This window comes from Mesoplodon densirostris, chromosome 6 (assembly GCF_025265405.1).
Source record: "Mesoplodon densirostris isolate mMesDen1 chromosome 6, mMesDen1 primary haplotype, whole genome shotgun sequence".
Lineage (NCBI taxonomy): Eukaryota > Metazoa > Chordata > Mammalia > Artiodactyla > Ziphiidae > Mesoplodon > Mesoplodon densirostris.
The window spans coordinates 7,343,188-7,370,647 of NC_082666.1; the positions used below are offsets into that span (position 1 = coordinate 7,343,188).

The 27,460-nt window shown below is 57.7% G+C and overlaps 3 protein-coding genes across 10 annotated transcripts in view; 2 read left to right on the top strand and 1 right to left on the bottom strand.

Annotated features, from left to right (window-relative positions):
- Positions 1 to 9,688, top strand: part of ZER1 (zyg-11 related cell cycle regulator) — a 29,351-nt gene extending 19,663 nt beyond the window's left edge. For all 3 annotated transcript variants that reach the window (XM_060101731.1, XM_060101730.1, XM_060101729.1), the window contains 8 exons: positions 898 to 1,113; positions 2,006 to 2,047; positions 2,217 to 2,336; positions 3,024 to 3,139; positions 3,487 to 3,675; positions 4,860 to 4,957; positions 6,584 to 6,686; positions 7,946 to 9,688. In XM_060101731.1, coding sequence (XP_059957714.1) covers positions 898 to 1,113; positions 2,006 to 2,047; positions 2,217 to 2,336; positions 3,024 to 3,139; positions 3,487 to 3,675; positions 4,860 to 4,957; positions 6,584 to 6,686; positions 7,946 to 8,003 — 942 coding nt within the window. In that variant the 3' untranslated portion in view covers positions 8,004 to 9,688. The remainder of the gene's footprint in view (positions 1 to 897; positions 1,114 to 2,005; positions 2,048 to 2,216; positions 2,337 to 3,023; positions 3,140 to 3,486; positions 3,676 to 4,859; positions 4,958 to 6,583; positions 6,687 to 7,945) is intronic.
- A 2,556-nt stretch (positions 9,689 to 12,244) lies between these two features.
- Positions 12,245 to 15,561, top strand: ZDHHC12 (zinc finger DHHC-type palmitoyltransferase 12). Of its 3 annotated transcripts, none has more exons than XM_060102298.1 (5): positions 12,245 to 12,376; positions 13,835 to 13,971; positions 14,335 to 14,412; positions 14,579 to 14,767; positions 14,938 to 15,561. In XM_060102298.1, the coding sequence occupies exons 1-5, from the start codon at positions 12,277 to 12,279 to the stop codon at positions 15,223 to 15,225; spliced, it is 792 nt and encodes a 263-aa protein (XP_059958281.1). In that variant the 5' UTR covers positions 12,245 to 12,276; the 3' UTR covers positions 15,226 to 15,561. The 3 variants fall into 3 exon arrangements, with proteins under 3 accessions (XP_059958281.1, XP_059958279.1, XP_059958280.1); XM_060102296.1 differs by having other exon boundaries at positions 14,579 to 14,745; XM_060102297.1 differs by having other exon boundaries at positions 12,284 to 12,376; positions 13,807 to 13,971; positions 14,579 to 14,745.
- PKN3 (protein kinase N3) lies at positions 15,508 to 27,209 on the bottom strand. Of its 4 annotated transcripts, none has more exons than XM_060102292.1 (22): positions 26,822 to 27,207; positions 24,577 to 24,817; positions 24,235 to 24,380; positions 23,476 to 23,587; positions 23,287 to 23,402; positions 22,886 to 23,069; positions 21,298 to 21,444; positions 21,105 to 21,214; positions 20,852 to 20,995; positions 20,357 to 20,432; positions 20,105 to 20,273; positions 19,821 to 19,923; positions 19,637 to 19,704; positions 19,253 to 19,316; positions 19,016 to 19,107; positions 18,275 to 18,451; positions 17,511 to 17,573; positions 17,295 to 17,371; positions 16,716 to 16,858; positions 16,520 to 16,627; positions 16,131 to 16,211; positions 15,508 to 16,021 (listed from the first exon to the last, which is right to left on the bottom strand). In XM_060102292.1, the coding sequence occupies exons 1-22, from the start codon at positions 26,843 to 26,845 to the stop codon at positions 15,809 to 15,811; spliced, it is 2,658 nt and encodes an 885-aa protein (XP_059958275.1). In that variant the 5' UTR covers positions 26,846 to 27,207; the 3' UTR covers positions 15,508 to 15,808. The 4 variants fall into 4 exon arrangements, with proteins under 4 accessions (XP_059958275.1, XP_059958273.1, XP_059958274.1 ...); XM_060102290.1 differs by having other exon boundaries at positions 23,275 to 23,402; positions 26,822 to 27,206; XM_060102291.1 differs by lacking the exon at positions 26,822 to 27,207 and adding an exon at positions 25,661 to 26,640 and having other exon boundaries at positions 23,275 to 23,402.
- Positions 27,210 to 27,460: the final 251 nt, after the last annotated feature.

Sequence of the window (27,460 nt, forward strand, 5' to 3'; positions counted from 1 at the left end):
GATATCCTCTAGTTTATATAAGTAATGAAGTATGGTGAACTTCCAGTATCTAATGAGAAAGGATGGAAGGAAATTATGAGGAAAATGCACTGAGAATACTGTAAAATAAAGAAAGAAAGAAACCCACAGACAACACAGAGAGTAATTGAGGATATGGAGCCACTGGACTTTTTCTGTGCTTCTGGTGGGAGTATAAACTGGTACAGCCACCGTGGAAACAGTCTGGTGTTACCTGGTAAAGTTGAAGACGTGCACACCTTGTGACCTAGAAACTCCACCCCACGCGTGGGTGCCCTAGAGGAGCCCACACACATGGACACCAGGATGCACGTACAGGACATTGTTTGAAGTAGCCGAACACTGAAGTCTACCCAAACGTCCGCTAGCAGTGCACTGCATAAATAAATTAGAATTCTATACTGCAAATGAAAAACAAAAATGCATTTCAGCTACTTATAACAAGATGGTTGATCTTGCAAACCTGTGGTTGAAAAAAAAAGCCACAAGATGGTAGAGAATCTTTCAAGTGAAAGGCAGGGATGGGGCTCTCTCGTAGGGAGAGGGGCTTATGATCAGGAAGGGATATATGGGGACTTCTGGGTGCTGGCAATGTTGTTTCTTGACCCAAATGGTGTTTACATGGTTGTTGAAAAGCTTGTTTGCTTTATAATTATTTGCAAAACTATACATTTGTGTTTTATGCACTCTTCTGTATATTACAGTTCACGTTTTTAAAAAATATTTTAAAAAAACACAAAAACCTCATAGTCTCCTCTTCCAGACAGCCTTCGTGGACCACCACAGCTCTGGATGATCTCACACCTCTAGAGAGCCCCTCAAGTCCAGCTCCCAAGTCTGACCCTGACTGTGCTCCACTTGTCTCCCGGCCCCACCCAGGTCCAGCGGAACTGCTGCCTGACCCTCTGCAACTTCAGCATCCCTGAGGAGCTGGAGTTCCAGTACCGCCGAGTCAACGAGCTCCTGCTCAGCATCCTCAACCCCACGCGGCAGGACGAGTCGATCCAGCGCATCGCCGTGCACCTGTGCAACGCCCTGGTCTGCCAGGTGGACAACGACCACAAGGAGGCCGTGGGCAAGATGGGCTTTGTTGTGGTGCGTGCGCGCACAGTGGGGGCTGCCTCTCCCCCCCTCCCCCACAGCCCCACTGCCAAAAGGGAGGATTTAGGCCGGACCAAAGGAAGAATTTCCTGGGACTTCCCTGGCGGTCCAGCAGTTAAGACTCTGAGCTTCCAATGCAGGGGCTGCGGGTTCGATCCCTGGTCCGAGGAACTAAGATCCCATGTGCCGCGTGGAACGGCCAAAAAAAACCAAAAAAAAAAAACCCAACTACTTCCAAAGGAAGAATTTCTTAACGGTGAAAGTTGCTGATGAGCCGTAGATTTCCTCCACCTAGAGAACACTCTGTCATCCTCTCCCAGCCCCTCCACTCCGCTGTTGGGTCCCACTGTACAAGTCACTCCTGCCTCCTCAGACCAGGTGCCCCTCTTATGTCTTCCCAAATGGGATTAAATAAATATCTGAGGGCCTATCTGTGTAACATCAGCCTCCCCACTGGGCGTGAGCTCCGTAGGGAAAGATGTCATGCTTGTTCCTTCCATCATCCCGTCCCCAGCACTTCCTAGCACAGGGCCTGGTGCACAGTGGAGAGTTAATAAATATTTGCTGAAGAAAGGAAGGCACATCCAGTCTTCTCCTTTCATTTATCGCTGGGGAGGCTGAAACCCACAGAGCAGGAGGGCCATGCCCACAGCCACGTGGGGTCAGGGTCAAGCCAGGACTAGCACCCAGGCGTCCTGAAGCCAAGTATCAGGTCCGCGGGTGGCACTTCTCCCAACAGCCTCCCAAATAGAGAGGCAGATCTGGTCTCGTCAGCATGTATTAACAGGAATAGAATTGCTGACTCTTCCCTCCATCTTGGTTCTTGGGGGACATGGTAGCTCTTGAAGCCCTGGCCCCCCCAGCAAGTTCTCTTCTCTGCCCACAGACCATGCTGAAGCTGATTCAGAAGAAGCTGCTGGACAAGATAGTAAGTTGAGTCTTTATGGAGCCACCCTGCCCCTCCCCTAGCCTGAGAAGGGACTGGCTTGCCCCTGGGGGGGCGGTGTCCACATTGTGTTAGGGGACCCTGTCACCGGGTGCCAGGAGCCTGCGGGCCCATCCAGGTGAACGTGTGCTGAGCCCTGTCCCCGCTTCAGTGTGACCAGGTGATGGAGTTCTCCTGGAGCGCCCTGTGGAACATTACGGACGAGACTCCCGACAACTGCGAGATGTTCCTTAACTTCAACGGCATGAAGCTCTTCCTGGACTGCCTGAAGGTAGCGCCCTCTCCAGAAGCCTCCTTGACCCCACTTGGCCGCTCTTCTGTCCCCAGGTCCCCCAGCAACCCCTCTCCCCATGGTTCCCATGGGAGGGCAGTGGGGATCAACTCACAGGCCCACCAGCCCAGGATTTGCTGCTAACAGGAAGGAGCCCCAGAGGGCTTCCCTGACCCCGACGGCCTGGCTGGGTGCTCTCTTAGAGCCCTCCGTCCAAGGGAGAACTCAGCCCCGTCCTTCTCAGCATGATTTCTCAGGCTCTCCAGGTCTGGCTGGGGTCCACTGAGATATCAGCCAGACAGAATTCTGTCCAGTAGGATGGTCTGTTCATCCTGAAACTCATCCTTGATTGTCTTGCTCTAGTTTCCAAAAGGATTCCCTTAGACTAATATTTTGAGCTTTGGTAAACAGAATCATGTTTGTCCCATTCATAATTTTATAGGTCAGATCTCCACTCAGCCTTTGATTTTGTGGCAGGGAGCTCTACCACTTTAATCTCTTGTAGTGTGTATCCAGCACTGTCCTAGGTGTACTGGAAGGTAGGAGAGCAGCAGATTGCCCCCCCCCCCCCGCCGCTTTGTCTAGTTGAAACGGCCAGACAGATGCTCATAAAGCTTCTAGGTGACCAATATCAGACACTAATTAAGTACTCATTGATATGACCCCCAATGGCTCTCATTTTGCCAGGAGTTCCCAGAGAAGCAGGAGCTGCATCGGAATATGCTAGGACTCTTGGGGAATGTGGCAGAGGTGAAGGAGCTACGGCCCCAGCTAATGACTTCCCAATTCATCAGTGTCTTCAGGTTGGTACTTCTCTTCTTTTCCTTTTTGCCTTGGCTGCCAGGATGCTCAGAGCTCTAGTCAGTACTCAGTTGCAGCAACTGCTGTTAGCCTAGATTTCTGTTAGGAATGCTGCCTTCACTCTATGATGCAGTTTCTTATTCTTTCAACCCTCCATAAATGGTCCTGTTGTAGCTGTATCTCACCTTAAGCAACCTTATATCCCCTTTAGAAGGCATCTGGGTACGGATGATAAGTGATAAAGAAATCAATAGTACCTCTGGCATCTGGTCTTTTAGTTGGGGTCCAGCAGCTGGTATCTGAAGAGGGACTTGGGGATCAGGACTCCATTTTTCTCTCTTCTTGGCAGCAACCTGCTGGAGAGCAAGGCCGATGGGATTGAGGTTTCCTACAATGCCTGTGGCGTCCTCTCCCACATCATGTTTGATGGCCCTGAGGCCTGGGGCATCTGTGAACCCCAGCGGGAGGAGGTGGAGGAGCGCATGTGGGCAGCCATCCAGAGCTGGGACATCAACTCACGGAGAAATATCAATTACAGGTGCGGAGTGGGGAGGCGTGGGACGTGGATGTGGGGTAAGTGCTAGGACGGGATGCGCCTTCCCAACAAGGTCTGGTGAGAGCTACTTGCCCTTCTCCTAGTCCTGTGTCAGGTGTTACTAACCGAGGTGTAGTCCACGTAGAGCACAGCATGTAAACGCGCACATCTCACCTCTACAGTTTGGTGCCTATTTCCTCACATCGACACCTGTGTGTACCCAAAGCCTGTCGTTTACAAACATTTGATACATGTCCAGTTGTGGGGGAAAAAAAAAAAAAAGGAGAAAATACAGACACGCAACAGGAAACAAAACGGAAACCATTCATTCCCTAAAAGAGCATCCCCCCCAACATTCTGGTGTCTCCCTTTCCAGCAGTTTTCTGTGCACAGATTTAATTACCTCCTGTCCAGCTGGCATCAAGTCTTACTATCTCATGAGTGAATTTCCAGCCGCAGCTATGGGTCTCCCTCATCGTTTTATGACTGAGTCACTTTCTCTGTGCACCTGGGCCATCTTGTATTGATGGACATTGAAGTTGAAAACCCACGTTGGGAGGAACAGGCTCATGCTCGTGGCTTTGCCGACACTCCAATTACTGGCATTTCAGAGGAGAGCTGAAGTGGAATCACTGGCCCGGGGAGGGGGTGGAGGTTGCACATGCATTTTTCAGGCTTTTGGACCACGACTCCAGATGACGTGTAGTAGAAGGCCATTATGGGAAGTGCAGTCAATCTCTTCTGCTTCCCAGGGTCCTTCGTCCCCCACCTCCCAGGCTGGGGCTCTCCTCCCTGCCATGGTCCCCAGTTTCTGCACCACCTGATCTGTGTTCCTCCTGCCTCCCTCGTGCTCATGACCTCTCTCACCAGGGCGCTCTCTTTGTGGAGCCTGAAGGGCCGGGTGCCCCCGTCCCCTCCATCCTACTGGCCTGCCTATCATTTGTCCATGGGACCCTTCAGTGAGGACAAACCCCCAACAAGAGACAATGCACCTCCCCCCACAATGCCCGGCATCAAAAGTGACCTTGAGGGAGTTCCCTGGTGGCCTAGTGGTTAGGAGTCCAGGCTTTCACTGCCATGTCCTGGCTTCAGTCCCTGGTCAGGAAACCGAGATCCCTCAAGCCGCATGGGGTGGCAAAAAAAAAAAAAAAAAAAAAAAAAAGTGACCTTGATTTTTCTTCCTATAGGTCATTTGAGCCAATTCTTCGCCTCCTTCCCCAGGGCATCTCACCTGTCAGCCAGCATTGGGCCACCTGGGCCCTGTACAACCTGGTGTCTGTCTACCGTGAGTACCCACTAACCCTTTGTTCACTCATCGGCTGAAAGCAGATTTGCCCTCAGGGAGGTGATAATCCAGGTGCAAGTACTATGAGAGCTGCTGTCAGTGTCTGTGTCTCAGCACCCAGCCCTCCGCTTTCTGGCATTGGTGGGACGCCCAGCATAATGGCTGGCCCCTGCCTCATCGGCAGAAGCAGGCCTGGCAGATGAGCTGGCCCATCCAGAGATCCCAGACAGCATTCTTAATGTTTCCTGCTTCCATACAAGTGAATAGTCAAAAATCTCCATGCCTTCTGTAAGGCAGGGTAAGACCAACCCAAACCAAGAACTAACCCCCGAGGAAACAGACGTCCGAGAGAACGGGAGAGAACTTGAAAACAAGTCTCACTCATTTCCTCAGAGAGACTCCCACCCTCTCTTAGAAGAGCCTGAACTGTCCTCTGTGCAGTGGCTTTGGGGGAGAGGAAAAAGAGGGTGCAGCACCAAGAGCCTTTGACTGCAGACCAGGTTTGACCCCTAGTTCTCTCCTTTACTGGTTATGTGATCTCATGCAGGTTATTTAACTTCTCTGGGCCTCAGTTTTCTCCTCTGTAAAATGGGGATAATAACACCTCATAAGATTGATGTGAAAAGAGAACCAGCAGAAAGTGCTGAGCCCTGGTGCCTGGATACTGCTCAGTCCTGCTACTGGCAGAGTGAATAAGAATGCAGGCCCTGGGGGAAGACTGCCTGTGTTACTTTGAGCAGGTTTCTCAACCTCTCCATGCCTCATTTGCCTCATCTTTAAAATGGGATAGTAATAGTACTTTCCGCATAGGATTGCTGTGAAATAAGACATGTAAAGTGTTTGGAAGAGTGCTTTGGCATATCCCAGCTGTTCAGTAAGCATATGCCAATTTTTTAATATTCCTTGAAGTTAGTCTTCCTAAAAAGTAGCACCTTATCTCAAAGAGGCAGTGTAGCACAGAGGAAGAGCCCTGAGCCCAGACTCCCTCAGACAAGATTCTAGAGTGACTTTGAGTGGATTACTTCATCTCTCTGAAGCTCAGCTCTTTCATCATTAAATGGAGATGATAAAAATAGCTCCTACGACATAGAGCTGCTGGAGGGCCATTGAAATGCCCGTGTTCTCCATGGAGTGTATAGCCCTGGATACTAAGCCCTAGAATGTTCTTTGTTGGAGTGAACCATGAAGCCACCCAATAGGTAGGCCTGGTGGTTCCATCCTGGCTGGAAATATTTTGTTAAAAGTACAAATAAACAGGTTCCTGGATCTGTTGAATCAGGATACCCAAGGGCAGTGCTTAGGAAGCTCTATTTTTACAAAAACTTCTCAGAGAGTAGAAGGTGCTGGTTTGGGTGACATTTGGTGGGGGGGAATGCCACTGTGAGGCAAAGAAGGGAAGAGCCTTTTCCAAGGGGTTCACCCCTTGCTTCCCCCAGGTGGCCTCAGGAACTTGGGCCCCAGGGCTGGGCAAACATGGCTCATGGCCAGTTGCAGCAGTGCCCTCACTCAGGGCCAAGTCTTCATCCCGCCTTCTGGGAGGGCAGTTCTTGCAGCAAGGGTGGGTTTCTGGGCAACAGGCTGATAGAAATCCCACCCTGATCACCTGCTGTCTGTCCCTCTCCCCAGCGGACAAGTACTGCCCCCTGCTGATCAAAGAAGGTGGGATGCCCCTCCTGAGGGACATGATAAAGATGGCAACCGCGCGGCAGGAGACCAAGGAAATGGCCCGGTGAGAGATTGGCAGTGTTTCTGCTTGGAGCCTAGACTTGGGGGAGCGAGGGACACAGCCAGGCCCTCTCGTGGTTAGGAATGGCTGAAATTCCCAGGGGCAACTCGGAGCTGAGTGAGGAGGTGGACAGCATACTGACGTCCAGCTGGGGCCTCCCTGAGTGTCATTTTGGCCACAGTGTGGCCGGAAACTGGATGATCAAGCTCTGAATGGAGCATCATTGCCCTCATTTGTAAGCTTTATTTTCTTTTATTCCCAGAAAATCCCATCCTCTCATCCCTGGGCATTAGCAAGTCAGGTCAGAACTTGTCATTATTTTTGGCCAAAGACATTCCAACTAAAGAGAGGACACAGTATGGTAAAATACATTCTAGGGATCAGGCAGAATGCATATGAGTTTCTGAATGTGAAGGTCCCGGACACGGCAGAGCCATCAAGGCCTTCCGCTGCTGTGTCGTTTTCACTACCGGGTCTCAAATATCACCTACCGGATCTCACACCCATCAGTGCACAAGAGAGACCCTCAGAGAGGCTACGTGTCGCAATCAGCAGTAACGACCTTGCTTTCTCCAGGATGCATTCTAGAAGAGAACAGAGTTACGTTTACCCCAGTTCTAAACACAGCGCAGAATAAAGAGTATCATGGGGGAGGGGCCTGGAGCTCAGAGGCTCCCCAGACAACTACTCACTGGCTGTTTCTGCAGTTATTGTCGGCAAAAGGCAGTGCTTGGGCTTCCCTGGTGGCGCAGTGGTTGAGTCCGCCTGCCGATGCAGGGGACACGGGTTCGTGCCCCAGTCCGGGAAGATCCCACATGCCGCAGAGCGGCTGGGCCCATGAGCCATGGTCGCTGAGCCTGCGCGTCCAGAGCCTGTGCTCCGCCACGGGAGAGGCCGCAACAGTGAGAGGCCCGCGTACCGCAAAAAAAAAAAAAAAAAAGGACCAGAAGGTTTTGGAGGTCAGGCCTGAGCTGATTCAGGGAAGCCCCTAACCATAGATGCCCAGGCACTGAGAGGTGGGAAAGGGGGCCTGGGGAAGTAGGAGGGGAGCACGTGGGGCTGATGGTATTTGTGTCCACAAGTACCATTTCCTGGGTACCCGGCACATGCTGGCCACTCTGCCCGCCACTTTGTACACTTCATCTCATTCAGTGTCAGCATCATGGTTAACGCTGGCTAACAAATCCAGCAGCCTGATCAGCTGGGAGGGGCTGGGAGGGGCTGGGCCCACCCTCCAATCCTCTTTCTCCCATTGTCTCCAGCAAGGTGATTGAGCACTGCAGTAACTTTAAAGAGGAGAACATGGACACGTCCAGATAGAGGCCTCTGCCCCCATGGCCGCCACTGCTCTGGACCACAAGGCCGGGAGGAAGCGCTCTCAAGCAGCCCAGCTGGCAGATCCCCACCCGGGGAGCCTCCCACTGGATGAAGGGACACAGGGGGACTTTTGCACAACCGACGCTTTTCCTTAACATTAGTGAGATATATATATATATATTATATATATATATATGTATATGTATATATATATATATATATAATATATATATATGTATATTATTTTTTTTTGGTTAGGAAGTGTGAAGTTTTGTGTGTATGATTTCTGTACAAAAACAAAAGAAACACTCCCTGAGTCCTCGCAGCTTCCTTGGCCATTCTCAAGCCCCAACTCAAAGCCTTCATCGCTGCCACACTCACTCCTACCCCTGCCAGACTAAATGCCTCTAACATTGTGAGTGTCCAGCCCTCACCCTGTAATCTCTGACCTTGGCCTCCCTTCCTGTTAGGAGAGGCAATGGGCTTTTGATAGCCCACTCCAAGACCCTAACCCAGCCACCAAAGCCTGGGAACGCCCTCTAGGTTCCTGGGTGCAGCTGATGGGGTTTGGAGATTACAACTAACCCCACTGAGTCTCCCAAATGCCTTGGTGCTCCCGGCTGTGGGCCTCTGGGGCGAGCAAGTAAGCCGTACCTGCCTAGGTCCAGGCAGTCCCAGCCCCAGAGGGCCCTGGAGGAGTGGAGCTCACAACGGCTCTGCTGCCCTCTGGCCAGGCCTGCCTGAGGCCACGCTGCTATGGAGGCTGCCTCCTAGTCTCCCACCAGGTCCCAGGCTGTCGAAGGCCCCAGCCCAGGGCTGGTCAGAATTCGGGCAGATTCCACTGCCCCTTCTGCCAAACATATCCAGAACCTGCTCCCAACCCTGGAAGCCAGCACCCCCTGGGGCCAGGGGCTTTTTCCCCCTCACCCCCTACCCCTCATCTGCCCGCAGCACCCACGGTGCCCAGGCACCCCACCAGCAGAACTGAGCCTGCCTCACTCGCCCCTGCCTGCCCCGCTGCCCAGAGGACCCCACACCTCTCTCACAGGCAGGAGGTCCCCAAGCCAGCCTTTCCCGGTGGCAACAGGCAGACACCTCCAGACCAGCATTTGGCACGTCCTGCAGCGGCCCTGCCCGGCCCTCCGGGGCCCTTCCCGCGCCCCTCCCATTCTGACCCCAGGCTTTCCCTCGGAAACCTCCGTGCTGTGTTTCAGAGAAGTGTGAGACACAAACTTATCTTGAAATATCTTGTGGTCCTCCCTTGATGTCACTCTGAATTGCTTCTCATGGCACAGACGGCGGTGAGGAGGCCCCTCTGGAACAAGGGGCTGGGGAACAGAGCTGACTCTGCAGGTAGCCCTTGGAGGGTGGCTTTTCTTTCCTCCTCCTTCCCTGGGCCTGTTTTTGGATTCTCCTGGTGTTTCTGCCTGCAGACAGAGCAGTCTGGATGAGCAGCCCAGGGGAGAGGCACCTGGCCTTTCTCCTCTGGGGTCTTTCCCTCCCAGCCATGGGAAGGGCCAGCTGCCCTGTGTCCCTCAGCTTAGCAGATGGCCCACATCTGCCCCTCCCTTCCATGCTCACGTGGCCTGAGCCAGGCCCCGGGCAGAGCTCACATTGCATTGCTTTACCACCTGGGGCCTGGGTAAATGTCTGTACTTCGGGATGTCACAGAAATACATTTTTGTGCAAAGTGGAGCAGTGTCTTTTTTTGTGGAAGGGATGAGGTCTGGAGAGGGCCCTGGGCTGGCTCAGGCAGTGGGCCTTGAGTGAGCGTGCGTTGGGTCAGTTTGTGTGCCCAGCCCAGAGGGTCAAGGTCAACTGCAGACTGGGGACAGGTGGCAGATCGGGCTGGAGCACCTGTTTTTCCTCTGCAGTCTCTCCACACCCCTGTGCCCAGACACTGAGGGTACAGCTGGCAACAGACCAGCAGGGTCCCCACCCAGAATGGCTGTCTGATGGTAGAGACAGATGTTAAATACGAGATTAGGACCCAGTGCGTGAGGAGCAGGGAGAAGGGAGCACAGAGCAGGCCCCTCCTGTGGGCCGGTGGGAGTGTGCAGGGCAGACTGGAGTTAGCTGGGCCACAGCCCTTTAGGGAGAGGGAAGAGCATACGTGCAGATAAGGGACAGCGTGGTATCCTGGGCAGGGGAGGCGTCTCACAAGCAGAGACATGCGAGCTGGATCCAGCAGAAAGACCGGGCTGTCAGGCCTGGCTGTAGGGGTCCAGGGAAAGGGTGTCCTAGGCAGAGGGCCCTGCCAGGAGAAGACCTCACAGGGAGAACCACGAAGCAGCCCACATGGCTGCAGCAGAGCGGAAGGCAAGGGCGCCAGCAGGAGGGGATGAAGGAGCCGGGGCCAAATCCTGAGGTGACTCAGCTTCGGCCCAGGATGGTCCTGGTTTACACCCGTTGTCCTAGTGTAACTATCAGCAGTGACTTCCGTGCCCCTGAAGTACTACTGAGGCTGCACCCAATGAGGGAGAGCTCTTCCCCGAAGAACAGTCTAGGTGCTGGTCCCAGATCAAGTGGAACCATTCCCAAACGTGCCAGGTGCTGTGTCCCCAGTGCCCAGTGACAAAGGTCCTCTCCTAGACCAAACTGTAGCCAGGCTCCAAGCCCTCTTCTCCGCTAGGCCTCAACCTTGGCCTATAAAAACTACAGACTTCAGGGCTTCCCTGGTGGCGCAGTGGTTGAGAGTCCGCCTGCCAATGCAGGGGACACGGGTTCGTGCCCCGGTCCGGGAGGATCCCACATGCCGCGGAGCGGCTGGGCCCGTGAGCCATGGCCGCTGAGCCTGCGCGTCCGGAGCCTGTGCTCCCAACGGAAGAGGCCACAACAGTGAGAGGCCTGCGTACCACAAAACAAAAACAAAAACAAAAACAAAAAACTACAGACTTCAGTGCAAGTGATTTCGTTCACTCCCACCTCTGACATTAAAAGACTTAAACACTAACATAGCTTCTAACAGCTCAAGGTCACATCCCTAGGATGACCCTAGTCCCCCCTTAAAGTGTCTGCCTGAGAAAGCTCCAGGCTGCCAAAAGAATTTACTGTTTTTAACCAACACCTGATCACAGGCCCCTGACCACCCTTTCTTAGAGCATTTACTAAAAAGGACTTATAATTGTGAATGCTTTCTCTGTCCCTCTGAGGTGTATTTGTACCTCCTACAACTCAGGAGTGTCTTTCTCAAGGACCTGATAGCCATCCCTTTAAAATGTAATCATCAGGAAGGATCAGGCCTCTGTCTCCCAGTCTCTGTGGGAGGATAGAAGCTGAACTTCAATTATTGCCAGATAGCAGACACAGCTGGCCTCATCAGCATTTACCCTGACCCACTGTTTGTAATTTTTCACTGCTCTGAGTCTCTTCAAGCCCCTGCCCTTCCCCATCTCAACTCCCTCATTCTCCCTTTAAAATACCCAGTCACCTCTGTACAAATCAAAGCTGCACTGGGACTTCCCTGGCCTGAAGCCCTGGGTTGGGCAAGGCTGAAGGGTGTAGGTGCTGGCTTAGAGCTGGGGAGACAAGACAGTCCTGTGCTAGACACTCTATTTCCATTATTCAGTCCTCCAACCACCTCAGCAGGAAGGTACTGTTATCATCTCCATTACATAGACAGAAAACAGAGCTCGCAGTGGTTCAGTAACTTGCCCAAACTCATACAGGTAGGAAGAGGCAGTGCTGGGATTTCTGACTCTGACCCAAGTTGGGCCCCTCATAGCCAGAATCTGCACCACGTACCTCCACTCTGCTCTCATCCCATCTGCAATATCTGAAAATGAATAGAAGGAGGTAAGGGTATCACCACGGAGCAACCTTGGGCGAGTCCTGCCCCTCTCGAGGCCTCAGTCATCACATCTCCGAACCGCGCACAATTCTGCAACCTGAAGTCACAACACCTGGATCTTTGAAGCGTCCAGGAAGCTGTACGTATGCGTGAGGCTGTGGCCCTGGGGCTGGTGGTGGAACCCCAGTGTGGCTGGGTGGAGGCTCCCGACGGCTCCCCGGCTTTCGAAAGTTACCTGGCTGGTGGCGGGTGGGGTTGGGGGAGTTACCGGCTGCGCGCGCGCCGGCCCCGCCCTCAGCCTCTTCAGGCACCTGTGGGCTCGAGGGCCTACTCGGCCGCAGCTGCCGTCCAATAGGCAGTCTCCGTGACCCAATTCGGCCCCGCCCACAGCCTGCCTCCTCCAATCCCCGGGTGGCGGTGGGCCCTCTCCCTCGGAGGGCCCGCCCCTCTGAGCGCTTCTTCCGGGTGGGGCCCCGGGCAGAGGCGATGGCGCCGTGGGCGCTCCTCAGGCCTGGGGTCCTGGTGCGGACCGGGCACACCGTGCTGACCTGGGGGATCACGCTGGTGCTCTTCCTGCATGATACCGGTGAGCCGGACCCCGCGCGACCCTGGACCCCCCGATCCCGCGTGATTCCCTAGATGTTTGGGTCTCACTGAGTCCCTTGCCGAAGCCCAAGAGATCCTGGGATTCACCCAGTCTCCACCCCATCTCTCATTCCAAGAGCCACCTGCTTTCTGCCTAATACCCAGCTGATCCCTAATTAATTCCAGAATCTTCCTGGTCCCCGCCAGATACCCTCTCTGTCCCAGGACCCACCCGGTGCCCACCAGATCCGACGACCGACTCGAGCCCCCATCTCCCCTGATCCTGGGACCCGCCCGACCCTTCCCAGGAATTGACTCCCAAGATTCCGAGGATCAACTAGATGAAGGACTGGCATCCCGCCCAGCCCTGTGGCCACTAGCTGCCCAAGTCCAGGCTCCCCAGCCTCAGGCAAGAGAACACCACATAGGGGAGCAGCCTGTCCCTCACGTCCTCATCCTTGATTCTCGCCCTGGTAGCATTCATTCATCCCATCAACCCCCTTCCACCCTTCCCCCTCCTTACCCAGCACAGGCCACCTCCGTGGCCACCTCCAGCACAAGTTTTCACCTTCCCTCACTACCACCATCACAGCCCCCACTCCTCATCCCTCCTTGCTCCAGCATAAACCCCTGGACCGGGGGCGTTCTCACTTTCCTCCCAGGACCTCAAGTCTCCTCCACTGCCTCTGCCCCTTAGCCTAAAAACCTGCTCAGTCTCCCCATCAGAAAGAACCTCCCCAGTGCAACCCCCCTTCCTTCTCCGCTCCCTTTTACAGTCAAGGGGCACCAGAGTTGGCCACACTCGGCTGTCTGGCTGTCTCCTGCCCCTCGCTCTTCAGCCCCCCGCCTCCCAAAATCCTTCAGTCACCTCCATGGGCTGGACCCTTCCTGGCCTGGGCTCCCCTGTTGTCCCTCTGCAGCATCCCAGCCAGCCTGCCGACCCTGCCCTCCTCTGTCTCTTGGGCATCTTGGACCTGGCCAGCCTCTCCGCATCTCAGAGCCAGACCCCTCCTCCCTCTCCCCCACATCCAGCCAAGTCTGGCCCCATCAGCCTCCTTACCCCCCTGTCCATCCCCTCTTCTCCACCCTTCCTGCCAGTGCCCTTGTCCAAAACACGCTCCGCTCCGTGTCCCAGATAAGCCTCCCCTCTGATCCATCTTTTCTCTAGCGGTAAGAGGGCTTTCAGAAACGTATCTGACCCTATAACCTTCCATGGTTCCCTATTGCGCTCCAGAGAGAGTGTAGATGAACTGCTTCTTTTTTTTTTTTTTTTTTTTTTTTGCTGAACGTGAACTTTTCCCTCCTGCACCCTATGCAGTGGCCACACCTGACCATTCATCAAACTCCATCTCCAGGCCCTCCCTCCGCCAGGGACACACTTCCCGCCCCCAGCTGCACCCTCACCTGCACCCTCCTATTCTGTCGCCGCAGCCTCACTCTCCCCCTCTGGCCTCTCCAGCGCTGCGGCAGTGGGAAGAGCAGGGGGAGCTGCTCCTGCCCCTCACCTTCCTGCTCTTGGTACTGGGCTCCCTGCTGCTTTACCTGGCTGTGTCACTCATGGACCCGGGATACGTGAATGTCCTGCCCCAGCCCCAGGTAACCAGGGCTCCCAGACATCTCCTCCCCACCCAACAGGGAACTCAAGGCCCCATTAATAATCTCATGCTATACCCTGTGCCGAGGGCTTTCCTAGGGAACCCCAGGGAATCGTCTTGCCAGACCTAGAGCCCCATCCTACAATGAGGAAATTGCCAAGACCCAGAGAGGGGAAGTAACTGGCAAAGGTCACACAGCCTCGCAGTCCAGGGCACTCTGCCCCACTGTACCACCTCCATTACACAGGGGATGGATCCCCAAATGTGCACACCCAGAGTTAAGCTGGCCCCCAAGGGAGCTACCCACCTGTGCCCTCTGCCTCCCAAGGGAACCCCATCTCATACTGTGCCCCCCCATTTTCAGGAGGCGGCCAAGGAAGAGCAGACAGCCATGGTTCCTCAGGCCATCCCTCTTCGGCGCTGCAGATACTGCATGGTGCTGGTGGGTGATACAGGGACCTCCGTGGGTGGGGTCGGGCAAGGTTCAGACTCCTTGGCCTCATCCCTCCTCCAGGAAGGCCTCCCAGATGCCAGCCCTGACCTCCCACCCACATCGTTGGGTCCAGAAGGGAGCCGGTGTTGAGGCCTGACTCCCTGTGTGCCCACAGCAACCCCTGCGGGCCCATCACTGCCGTGAGTGCCGTCGTTGTGTCCGCCGATACGACCACCACTGCCCCTGGATGGAGAACTGCGTGGGGGAGCGCAATCACCCACTCTTTGTGGCCTACCTGGCGCTGCAGCTGGTGGTGCTTCTGTGGGGCCTGTACCTGGCATGGTGGGTTCCCCCAGCGCCCTGGGTGTGTGGGGGGCAGGCAGCAGGCACCCACCAGGTGTGGAGAGAGCCAGGCTCCCTCTTCAGGGGCCTCGGACCCTCTCCCAAATGGCCGGCCCATCTGGGGTCCCTGGGGCAAAGCTGCCACACACACACCGGCCAGCTCTGGGTCCCTGTCCCCCTCCTTCCCTGCAGGTCTGGCCTCCGCTTCTTCCGGCCTTGGGGGCTCTGGCTGCGGTCCAGTGGGCTCCTGTTTGCCACCTTCCTGCTGCTGTCGCTCTTCTCCCTAGTGGCCAGCCTGCTCTTGGCCTCGCACCTCTACCTGGTGGCCAGCAACACCACCACCTGGGAGTTCATCTCCTCACACCGCATCGCCTACCTCCGCCAGCGCCCCGGCAACCCCTTCGACCGCGGCCTGACCCGCAACCTGGCCCACTTCTTCTGTGGATGGCCCTCGGGGTCCTGGGAGACCCTCTGGGCTGAGGAGGAGGAAGGCAGTAGCCAGGATGTTTAGGGTTGCTAGAGGCCGGGCCACCATCTTGTGCCTGAAAACCAGAGGGGCTGCACCTGGGGGCGTCAGCCCTCTGAGGGCCTGGACCTCCTCACTGTTGCCCACTCTTCCTAGGCCTCAGAGTGGAGCTGAAGGACAGAACCCTGCCTCAAAGGCAGAAGAGGAGGAAGAGGACCCATGGGGGGCTCGGGCACCAAGGACCTGGGTTGTGGAGACTTCCACCCTCCCCACCCCAAGCCAGGCTGCCTCCAGTGCACAGTTTTATAAATTTAATAATCCATAAAGCAAGTCAAGTATTCAAAAAACAAACCAAACTGCTCGCTGTGCCACCCTTTCGGGTCCAGGTCTCGCAGCGGGCAGGGGAGAGGTGGTCGGGAGAAGGGAGGGGAGGCAGTACTTTGCCCGGGGACTGAGCAAAGCCCACGACAGCAGCCCATGGCCGCCACCTTGAGTCCCAAGGGCTCATCAGTACCAGGGCGCCCAGGCGAGCAGAAAGTCGGGCAAGCAGAGGCTCCAACCGTCTGGGGGGCAGGGGGTAGAGAGCCCGGGAGGCCCTCAGGGCTCCAGGAATCGCTGGGACACAAAGTCGAAGTCCCGGAAGGCAGCCTGTTGGCGGGCAGTGAGGGGGCTGCGGGCATCAGGTGGCGTCAGGGCAGGCGGCAGCCCGGTGAACTCGCCCTCGAAGTAGCGCAGGTCTGTGGGGCCGCAGAGGGTGGGCACAAATGGGGGCCGGATGGCTCGGGCGAGCAGGGCCTTCCAGTCGGTGGTCTGGGGGCAAGGGTAGAGGTGCCTCAGACGACGGGAGCGGCAGCCCCGCGCGCCCTCGATGCCTCCCACTGTGCCAGCCTCCTGGACCACTGCGGCCCTGGCCACTCACCCTGAAGAAAGGCTGTGTCTTGATCTCCTCAGCATCCCGCTCCCCTGCCCCCAGGCGCTTCTCGGGGCACTTCTGGAGGAGCTGGGGGAGAGGACAGGTGCTCATTCAGGGCGCTCGGGCCCCAGGCACTGCCCGCCTCCCCCTCTCCAGCCTCTGGGGTAGGGATCCCCGAGCCACGAGCAGCTGTCGGCCCAGCCCTGAACCCTGCCGTGATTACCTTCATTTTTTTTTTTTTTAAAGAGTTTGTTTTGTTTTGTTTTGGTTTTTGGGGGACGCACCACGCAGCTTGCGGGATTTTAGTTTCCCCGACCAGGGATCGAACCCGCGCCCCCTGCAGTGGAAGTGCAGAGTCTTAACCACTGGACCACCGGGGAAGTCCCAGCGATTACCTTCTGAATGAGCTCAAGCCCTTGCACCGACAGAAAGCGCGGGTATGGGGCCTCTGCATTGACGATGCAATCAAACACCTCCTCCTCGGTGTCCCCTGGAAACGGGCACTGCAGGGATGGGGCTCATCAGGGTACGTGGGCCACCCCCACCCCCACCTGACCTGGAGGCCCCAGCAGCACCCCGTCCAGCGCTCACCTCGCCCACCAGCATCTCGTAGAGCAGCACGCCCAGCCCCCACCAGTCCACAGCCCGCGTATAGGCCTCCTGGGTCAGCACCTCAGGGGCCAGGAACTCTGGGGTGCCACAGAAGGTGCTCGTCCGGTCCCCAAAGCCGATCCCTGCAAACCAACATCCACACTGATGCCAGCATGGTGTGTCATCCACAAGAACCTCTAGCTGTAAGAATCAAGCACCCACCCTTATGACCCCATGAACTGAACCTGTGCCGAGCCCTGCCCCATACCCTTGGAGGTGGGAACGGTTTTCATGCCACTTGATTGATGAGGAATCTAAGTCTCAGACAAGCTCATGTGCCAGGGTCACGCAGAAAGCAGAACCCAGTGCCCTCTCCCAGCCCAGGAACTTCTGGCCAAGGGCAAGGGGCTCTTTTAGAGCTTTTAGGGCTGGGAAGGACGAGCCAATGTGTCCAGCTAGTCCCTGGAATGAGGGCTGGGAGGCAGATTTCCTGGGAGCTGCCACTTGCCCACCACCCTGCTGGCCTAGGCTGAGTGAGCTCAGCTGAAAGACACGGGATCCTGGACAGGAGGCACCCACCTTCCTTACAGAGCCCAAAGTCTGCGATCTTCAGGAAACCCTGGGCATCCAGCAGAAGATTATCCAACTTCAGGTCTCTGAGGGCAAGGCGGGGCAGATCAAAGGGGCTAAGAAGCGCTGAGGCCCAGGGAACAGCGGCCCCACCCCAGAGCAGCCCAGGAGGAGGGTAGCACCTGCCCCCTCGCCTACTCCCCCAGCATCTCGGGAGCAAGTTACCTGTAAATGATCTTCTGCTCATGTAAGAACTGCAGCCCCAGGACCACACAGGCCAGATAGAACCTGGAGGGTTGGTGCAGGGGGTAGTTCAGGCCCAGGAATGTGGGGGACAGGGCAGGGAGGCACCAGGATGCCCATGGCCTGGGGACCCCAGATGTCCCTGCCAGAGTCAGGTGTGGGTGAGAGACTGGGAGTAGCCTCATGTGTAGCAGGGGTGGAGCTCCTCCAGATAACAGCCTGCCCTTTCTGGGCTCTGAGATCGTGCCAGGGATGACACCGAGTATCCTCATGCCTATCCTGGCATCCTCCCAGCAGCCTGCTGGGGATACCCGTCATGCCTATTTTTCAAATGAGGATCTGAGACTCCCAGTAAATGACCCACTCGGTCGCACAGCTAGTGGCCAAGCTGATATATGAATCCAGGTTCCAGAGCCCACACTCTGCTGGGCAAGAAATAACACCACCAGCTGTCGGTCACTTAACTGCTCACCAGTCCCTGTGCTCGGCAATTTCTAAATGTTACATTCACCCATGCAACAAGCCTATGAAATAGTTATCATTAGCCCAATTCACAGCTATATAAACTGAGGTCTGAGGTCACAAATGCTGTGAGGGTTGATAACCAGGATTTGAACCAAGGCCTCCCTGACTCCATGCTCTTCTGCTGATGGGCACCCTGGAGGAAGCAGGATGTAGGCGTCGCCAGGTACAGGGAAGCAGGGAAGGCTTGCTGGAAGAGGCATACAGGAGAGATGGGAACCCACCGGGCCTGGGGCTCAGGGAAGACGTCCTCATGGATCTGCATCATGAGGTCGCCACCGGGCACAAACTCAGTCACGAAGCAGGCGTGGCTGGCGGTGTGGAAGCAGGCAAGGAGGGAGAGTAGGAAGGGGTGCCCCACACGGCCCACAGCCTCCAGGATTCGCTTCTCGCAGTACAGGCTGCAAGAGGAGGGCGTGGGTTTTAGAGGGAAGGAGGGAACCCAAAAGGGAATGAAAACCTCCCCTGACTATGCCCTGTCACCCACACAACACCCCTGGGTCACTGGCTCTTAAGTCAAAGTGCCAGGCAGCTAGAGTGACGGTTCATATGTATCAGGAGCTCACATAGGTCTTTTTTTTTTTTTTGGCCATACTGTGTGGCAGGCAGGACCTCAGTTCCCCGACCAGGGATGGAACCAGCACCCCCTGCAGTGGAAGCGCCGAGTCTTAACCACTGGACCACCAGGGAAGTCCCTCACATAGGTCTTGAACCTGTACAACCACCCTGTTCCCATTTCACAGATGAGGAAACTGAGGTACATAAAAGAGGGGACCTGCCCAAGGGCACACAGTTAACAACTGCAGTTGCTAACAAGAGATCCCAGGCCTGGCTGGCCCCACAGGGTCACCTCTTACAAGCCCCAGTAGCATTTGGCTGCCTTCCGGGGCCACCAGCCCGGGCCTGCCATCCTGGGTACCCTCCATGTGCCCGGATGCCGGGAACCCCCTGGCCTCAGCACACACCTCTCTATCTCGTCCCGGCTCAGCACCTCCTGCTTCTTCAGCGCTTTGATGGCATAGTATTGACCTGTCCCCTTGAACTGGACCAGGAGGACCTGGGGACCAGAGAGAGATTGGGCTCCAGGTGGGCAGTACAGGAGTCTACTTCCCCCACCCACTGCCCCACAGACCCCAGAGTCCTCCTAGCTAACGTGTCGGGGCCTGCCCACCCCCCTCCACTGCACCTCCTGAGCCCACTACCTTCCCGAAGTGGCCCCGGCCCAGCACGGCCAAGCAGCGGAAGTCCTGAAGCCGGGGGGGTTTCCTGCAAGAGAGAGGGTACAGGAAGCCCCTGGGACAAGGGCTGGGGCTCCGCCAAGGGCCACTCCAAACCCTCCCTCCACGCCTGGTCCTGGGCTGTCTGGGGCAAGAGGGGCAGGGGCTGGAGAGGCCGGGTGGGAGCTCCTAGGACTGCCATTTCCTGGGGTCTGGCATGCAGGCGGAGCTCAGTAACGTGGGCTCCGCAAGTGAGAACCTGAGAGCAAGCCGAGAGCTCGGGGCGATGTGAGAACGCCTGACATGCAAACGCCCAAGTGAGTGGATAGCTGTCTCTCTCAAACGCCAAGGTGAGCCTGCCAGGGGTACCTGGTGGCGGAGGCTGGCAGAGATGGCTCGAGTCGAGTCCTGGGCTCCATGTGGGGGCGTTTGGTGCTCTGTGAGGGCAGAGGGGCTCAGGGCAGAGGGGGCTTCTTCTCCTTTTTCCCTCCAGCCCTGCCGTCCCCACCCAGACAGCCCCCAGCATGACCAGCCCTGCCGCCGCTCAGCTCACCGGCATCTCCTCGGGGGTCGGCTCCTGGGGCAGGTAGAGGCGCGGTGGCTTGGGTGGGGATTGGATCTCTTCTCGCAAGGGGGTCTTCTTGGGTGGGAAGTTACTGTGGGGAGGAAGCAGACACACAACCGGGCACAGGCGGGTGGAATGGGGCGGGGGGTGGACCCACAGCCGTGTGAGACAGAGAGACGGGTCAGGGGGCGAGCAACGGGGCCAGGCGCTGTCTGCACCTGGAGTGAGGTGACTCCACAGAGAAGCAGGCAGCCTGGGGCGAGGCTCCTCACCTGGGCGAGGCAGGGTCGGCGGCCCCCCGGGGTGTGGCTGGGGTCTGGGAGCACCCTTTCGGGGGGCTGATGGTGCTTGGGGAGCTGCAGGGGGGCAGGAGGCTCATGACCAGGCGCCCCCAGGCCGCCATGCTGAGGTTCATCTGGGAAGCCCTCAGGAAGTCCTGACCTGGGGCAAAAGGGGGCTCAGTCCCGGGGTCTCCTGAGGGTCCCAGCCCTGCTGCCTACCAGCCAGCCTTCTCCACTCCACACCTCTGCGTTTTGAGAAAATGCGCTTCTGCCTCTGCAGACGGGGCCTTCTCTCAATGACAGGGTCACAGAAGGTCACCTGCGGGGGCAGGGGGCAGGGATGAAGACCAGTCCCCTCCCACCCCACCTGCCACGGGCACGTCCTCAGCCTCCAGGCTCCCAGCCTGAGCCCATGTCAACAGACGCAAGAGCCAGAAGGACTGAGAGAGATGGATCCAACAACATCCTCATTGGTACCAGTGGGGGAACTGAGGCCCCGAGAAGAGAGGTGGTCCGGAGTCACACACGCGGCAGGGCAGTCAGGACAAGGATGCAGGCTGCTAGGCTCCCATGAAGTCCTCAGAGAGGGGCTGGGAATCCTTCCTTCCTCTAGATCTCCTCCCTCGGGGCCTCAATGTCCACTCTTATGTGTGGGTGCAGAGCATGGTCTTAAAGGTCCTTCTTTGCTCTAACGGAGCCAGGGGCCCACGAGGTCAGAGGGCAGGGGCCAGTGGGCACCTGGGCAAAGAGCAGCCCCTGCGGCACCAGGCTGAGGGAGAGCTGGTGACAGGCATTGTCCAGGAAGTCCTCCAGCCTCAGGAAGGCCACGCCGCACAGCTGCCGCCAGTCTCGCCAGTGCACCCCAATCTCCAGCTCTCGGGCCTACAGTGGGGAGGCCAGGTTGAGGGGTGGAGCGTGGCACGAGCCACTGCCTGGCCGGCCTTCCACCCCACGGCCCACGGTCACCCCTGTCCACACAAGGCAGCCTCACCCGCTCCAGGGGGACGACAAAGGTCTGGTCCCAGGACTGCTTGGCCACAGGCCCCCAGCCCGTCTGGCCCACAGTGCGATTGTCCACCTTCAGCACGGCCAACACCTCACCTGTGGGGCCAGAGCCGGGGTTCAGGGCAGGCCGGGAGCGGGGGTCCTTCGCTGCTCCCCAGCTTCCCATGCCCCCTACTCACTGGCCAGCTCGCCTCCACCACGCTGCTGCTTGGCCCTGCTCCAAAGCCAGCCCTGGGAGGGGCTCCCGGCCAGTGCGGCCACGGGGGAACGTCCAGGCACAGCTGTCAGCAGCTGCTCACAGCCCAGGAGGTGGACCTGCAGCGTCCCTGTCAGGGAGCATGGTGGGGGGCCATTATCAGGTGCCATCCTCCAATGGGCCCCTGGGACCCCAGGAATGCTACCTTCTCCTGGAGGTATAGCTAAACCCAGACCTTGCCCACATTAGGCCTCGGCAGCCACCTGCCACCCTTGGGGCCGGCCAACTGGTCCTCCCCTCCTGCACACTCTCTACGTGTTGGAAGAAGCAGGGACACACAGGCAGAGGAGTGAGACTCAGACCTCAGCCAGGTTGCACGGGACCACAGCGCATGGCGACACACTGCTCAGGGCTCAGGGCCTAGGAACAGCGCCGTGGCAGGGATGAGAGCCCGGGGAGGAGCAGGAGGCCTGGCTGGCGGACCTGTCCCACCTCTTCCCTGAGCCTGTTTCCCCATCTGTACAGCGGAAAGGAGGGCCAGCTCAGCCCTACCTCCTGCAATGGGTACAAGTGTGTTTTGCCAACCAAGCAGATCCATTTTAGGGTCATTAGAGATGTGTCCCTCAAAGGGTAGAGGAAGCAGTGGGACTCTGGCCGCCCTTGAGGATATACACTGGGCCTAAGAGCACCATTTAGGGAATCTGGGCCTGGGGTTTATACTCTGAGAGACCTCATAAACCAAGGCAGTGCCCAGGGTGGGAAGATCATCTTAGGAAGAATGATTGGAGGAATATGGGTATTCAGCCAGAGGACAGGATGTGGGGTGGCCCCAAGTACCTGAATTTAGGCCATTTAACAAGCCCTTACCCCCACCTTCCCCAACTTGTCTACTTGGCTAACTCACATAAGCCCTTCGAGGCCAAGCTCAGACGCCACCCCCTCCAGGAAGCATTCCTTGATTCCCCAAGGGCCAGGTGAGGGGGCCCATCCAGCCGCTGTACTTCCCCTTCTCAGCTCTGCTCACAGTGGGATGGGGCCCGTCTACCCTGCATCAGCTCTGTGTTGGCAGGGGCTGGGCTCTCTAGTTGGCACCGTGTCCCAGGTGGGAAGCTCAGGGCTTCCAGAATTGACACTGTTAGATTATTTGAAGGCAGATCCAGCTTGGGATAAGGAAGAACTTTCCAACAGTCCAAACTGCCCAGGACTGGGTATCAAGGCCTCCAGGGCTATGAGCTCCCTAACGCTGGCACTTTAAGCACTCACATGGTTCCTCACTTAAATAATAGCTTCACCAACTGAGCAATCTCTGTGCCCACACGGTGCTGAGCACTTCACATGCAACAACTCACTGAATTTTCGCAGCAACCCTATGAAATAGGTGCTGTTATCACCCCCATTTGACAGAGTGAAAAACTGAGGTCTGGAGAGGGGATGTCAGTTGCACAAGGTCACACAGCTAGGGGATGGTGAGGCCAGGATTGGAAGTCTTCTCCAAGATTCTTCCCCACTGTGTTTCAGGCTCCTCCCTGGAAGGGAAGGAGAGCTCTGAAGTAGGAGGGACTCCCGGGTACCTGTCATGGCGGTGGGCTTCACGAGTGTCCCCGAAGGCTGGGGGTTCCCAGACACAGCTGTCCGCAGCTCCCGGGCCACTCTGCCACGCAAAGGGTGGGCAGGAGGCAGTCCCTCCAGCAGCTGCTCCAAGGCCAGCCGCAGGAGGTCCAGTTTCTGGGAGGACTCCTGGAGCTGGGCCTGAGCCTGCAGAAGGGATATAGGGCCATGGGGTAACGGCGGGGGCAGTGGCTCAGGCCACCTGGAGACACCCTGGATGAGGTCTAGACAGGAATATGCCTCCTGTTTCCTCACTGCCACCCCTCACAGCCAGTCCAGCGGTGTCTCCCGCCACTGCAGAGGGTGATACCACTCAGAGAGGAGCAGCAATGGGAGGGGACCATGATCTGACCTCGGCTAGCACCTTGCGGTCCTGCGTTCGCCGGCTACCAAGCAGCTTCACCACGTTCTTGGCACCCTCGGCCACGGCAGCCTCGATGCGTAGCCGGTGCCGCAGCTCCTCCACCAGCAGCTCCGGTCCTGGGAGGAGGGGGTCAGCCCTCAGGCCCATGTCCTGCTCCGTTCTGCCCATCCCCACTTCTCAAGGCCTCACCTGGCTCAGGGGACCCGCTGGCCTCCAGGCTGCTGATCTTCATTCGTAGCAGGGCCACCTTCAGCTGGCTGTCCTGTAGCATCTGCTGGGCGGCTGCCAGAAGCTTCCTCTCCTATGGGGTTGTGACATATGCCTCCTCAGGCCAGGACTAGGCCAGAGCCACCCTGGTCAGACCAGGGACTGGAGCAAGCCTCCCCCATCAGTCCAGGATTGAAGCTAAGCCTCTCTCGGTAGGCCAGATACTACAGCCAAGCCTCCCTTTTTAGACTAGGTCTGGAGCAGACCTCCCCCATCAGACTAGACAAGGGAGGGCTAAGGTCAAGCCTGCCTTATTAATCAGGGTGAGCCTCCACATCATGCTGGGAGTTGGGACAGGTTGGGAGTTGGGCTGAGATTCCCCATTAGACTGGAGTTTTGCCTTCTCTGTTAGACGAGGGGTTCGAGCCATGCCTTTCCCACCAAGCTGAGATTTAGGGTTCTGCCTCCCCCGTCAGACTAAGGATAAGACTGTCTCTCTTACAGGGTCAATGGCTGGGTTGCATTTCCATATCAGAATAGGAGCTGGTGGTGGGATGAATTGGGAGATTGGGATTGACATATATACACTAATATGTATAAAAGAGATAACTAATAAGAAACTGCTGTATAAAAAAATTCAAAACTTCAAAAAAAACCACACAGAAGAATAGGGTCTGGATCACCACCTTCTCTAATAATCTGAGAGCCAAATCTCTTCCCCTCAGATCCCAGGGGCCTTACCTTGGGGGTGCCACTGGCATACGTGTGGGTCATATTCTCGGCTCCCTGCTTGACCTTCAGCTCTACCTGCAGCTGCCTCTGTAGAGCCTCCAGGTGTCGGGCCCTTGGCTGCTCTGCCAGCGGCCAAGGTCCTGAGGCCGCAGGTTCTGTGTGCAAGGACCGTGGGGCTCATGAACCCCTGCCCCAGAGCCGAGAGCCCCTCATGGCCTAGCTCTCTCCTCCCCGCCCCTCCCGGGCAGGGGCTACAAGAGGAGGCTCTGAGAGAGGTCAGGGCCAAGGCCAAGGAGCTGGGTCAGCCTGCCGCCTGCTGTCCCGAGGGGCCTGCTCAGATTCCTCACTCACCAGCCGGGCCAGGCCCGGGGCCGGGCAGCAGGATGCGGGCATGCAGCTCCCGCAGCTCCCCGTGCAGCTGCTCCAGGCGGCGGTTGGAGGACCGCAGCAGCTGCTGCACGTGGCCCAGGTGGCGGCGGTCGGTGGCTACCCGCCGCAGGTTCTCCACACCCTCCTTGATTTTCAGCTCCTTCTGGATGGCCCGGCGGATCGCCTCTTTCTCATCCCCTGGGGGCCACTGGCCCGCCCCGGGCTGGAAAGGCAGAGGCCTTAGTCCCCTCAGTCCCCACCTCCACGGCCTCAGCTCATCACAGGCGGAGGGGGAGGGAGGCAGGTGTGGCCGGCACCCAGGACTGACACACACGGTTTGGGAAGCATCTATGAGTTTAGAGATAGCATCCCTAAGCCAGATGGAAACCCCAAGGCTATTTATCCAGCCCATGCTCCTGTCCTGTGCCATCAGAGAGAAGAGTAAGGGGAAAACAATTGTTAATGTTTACATGGTGTTCTGTTCTAAGAACTGTGCAGACATTAACTTGTTGATCCTGACAGCAACCCCATGAGGTAGGTGTAGTTATTATCCCCATTTTATAGATGAGGAAACTGAGACACAGAGAGGTTAAGTAATTTGCCCAAGGCCACAACACAGGGAAGGAGATGCACCATCATCTCTTGGGCCCTAGCCTCTCCCTGCCGGTCACGCTTACATCAGGCTGCTCTCAGTCTGGGATCCAGGCTAAGGTCTGGGGACCAGAAAAGAAGCTCAGCACTTAGAAGGGCCCCCTCAACCAAGGTCACGCAGACAGGGCAGCCTGTGGCCTGAGTGGAACCTAGGGCTGTTCCCCTGATCTTCTGACACCCCAGCTGGCAAAGCAGAGGCACAGAGGGGTTGAGGAGGTCTCCGGGGGCCCACTCCCAGCTCAGCTCCTGGGAGGAATTAGAAGGCTCTCTCACGGCTTCGCCCCAAGCGAGAGCAAGAAAGAGGAAAAGCTCCTTCCCAGAGGCCATTTCAAACCAACGGGTGCCGCTGCTGACCTCAGCCCAGGGTAACCCATGATGCCCCCAACCCAGGATTGCCTCAGAGCCCTCACCTTACCTCTCGGCTCTCCATCTCCTGAGCCCAGTGGAGCCTCAGGGACCCCCGCCCCAGGCCTCCGCTGGCCCTCTGGCCCGTCTGTCAGAGGGCAGGGGCGGGGCTCAGGAAATCCTTTGAGGGCCCTAGGCCAGAGGGCCAGAGCCAAAGGCCTGAGCAAACAAAGATCCCACGGAGCTGGGGGCCCGGCACCGGGGTCCTGAGTCACCCAGCTGCCGCTGCTGGGCGGAGGTTAACAGGAAATCGGAAAATGTGTACAAGCCACGGCTGGAACAGGCAGAGGGACCTCCGGAGGAAGGGGGAGGGAGGGGACAGACGCAGTCCCGAAAGTTGCCCAAGGGGTGGGGGCACTCTAGGAGTCTTGTGGGGAACACTTCACCCTTGACCAGAGCCCATGGTCTTGCCTGCTCCGGGCTGGAATCCTGCCAAGTGCGCACCACACACCTCTCCCTTTCGGCTCCGCGGCTGGGGCGCTCGCTATCTTGTACACAAACGTCCCCACACCCATTTGCTCTGGGCTAGTACCCCACCTCTCCTCACCCCCCAATAAGACACACAGCCTCGGTCCCACGCGAACCTATTGCCAGCTCCGGCAGGAACCCCGCCCCCTCGCCATTTGGTCTGGAACCCTGTGCAACCGAGGGTTCCCCCGGGAACTGGGTAGGCCCCTCCCTCTGGGGTCCCCACTCCCCGCCTGCCTGTGTGCTCTGGGAAGGACCCCACGACCGCGAGGGAGTGGCACCCTCCGCCTGCCGCACACATTCTTCTCCCCTCCCAGGACCCGTCCCTAGGTGCCTGCACGGCCCCCCTTTGCTTTCGCAGCGGATGCACATCGGCCTTAGAGTGCTACCTGGAAGAACAGATTTTAGGAAACTTTGGGGCCCACCCTGGTGGCCCTGACTGCGGACTCAAACGTGCTCATGGGCAGGCCTGACTGGAGGCTCTGATTCACTTGGAGGTGATTTGGGGACGTTTCCAGGAGGCAGGAACGACTTACCCCCAGTGCTCAGGTCTGCCCTGCGAAGGTGTAGGGGGGCGCAGGGCAAGGGCTGGGAGGGGACACGGGGAAGGGCTGGGGACGCGGCCGGAGCCCGGGGCGGTGAATGAGGCTCCCCCCACCCCCCGGCCCGCGCCCGAGGCCCGTCCCCTCCGGGCGCCGTTCACCTGCTGCGGCGCCCCCTCTTCCATGGCGCCGCTCGAGCAGCTCGGCCCCTCCTCTCGACCACTCCGGTTCCGGAAGCCCCGGCCCCTCCGCCAGGGCTTTCAAACTTGAAACTTCCCGGGAAGCGGCGCCGGAGTCGCGGGATCGGGCGCCCCCTCCCGAGGTCCTTTGGCCCTCGCGGGACCTGGGATCAGCGCCGCCTCTCGGCCGCAAGGGATCGAGCCCGGCTCCTGACCCAGAGGCCGCGGCGCCTCCCCCGGATCCGATGTTCTGAGGGATTTGAAGCCCAGTGACCCTCATCTGAGGCCGCGGTTCCCGCTCCTTGAGACACTGACCCCCGCCCCGCGATACAAGGGCAGAAAAGGACATTTCCCGGGCCGGAGTTCTCCAGCTGCCGGGTCGCGCGCCCAGAGGGGCGGGCCCGGGTGGGGACAGCGCCGCCTGCCGGCCGCGGGGCAATGCCTGTGTGGCCTGTCCTCTCTGGGCCGGGTCAGCCACTTCCTCGGAACCCCGCCGCGACCTGGCTCCCGCCCGGAGTCACTTCCTCTCCCATGTAACTGGTGTAAAATGGGCTAATCCCATACCTGTCGCCCCCCAAGGAGCCTTGGCCCTGTCTGTAATCACTGTAAGAATGTATGCGT

Bases quoted from the DNA above. Each gene is read 5' to 3' on its own strand.
- ZDHHC12 (XM_060102296.1), top strand. From the start codon at position 12,277: ATGGCGCCGTGGGCGCTCCTCAGGCCTGGGGTCCTGGTGCGGACCGGG. The intron at 12,377-13,834 runs GTGAGCCGGACC...TGGCCTCTCCAG, and splicing joins GCTCTTCCTGCATGATACCG to CGCTGCGGCAGTGGGAAGAG. The intron at 13,972-14,334 runs GTAACCAGGGCT...CCCCATTTTCAG, and splicing joins ATGTCCTGCCCCAGCCCCAG to GAGGCGGCCAAGGAAGAGCA.
- PKN3 (XM_060102290.1), bottom strand. From the start codon at position 26,845: ATGGAAGAGGGGGCGCCGCAGCAG. The intron at 24,381-24,576 runs GTGAGTGAGGAA...CCTTGCACACAG, and splicing joins CCCCGGGCCTGGCCCGGCTG to AACCTGCGGCCTCAGGACCT. The intron at 19,924-20,104 runs GTGAGGAGCCTC...TCCTCCCCACAG, and splicing joins GCCGACCCTGCCTCGCCCAG to TAACTTCCCACCCAAGAAGA.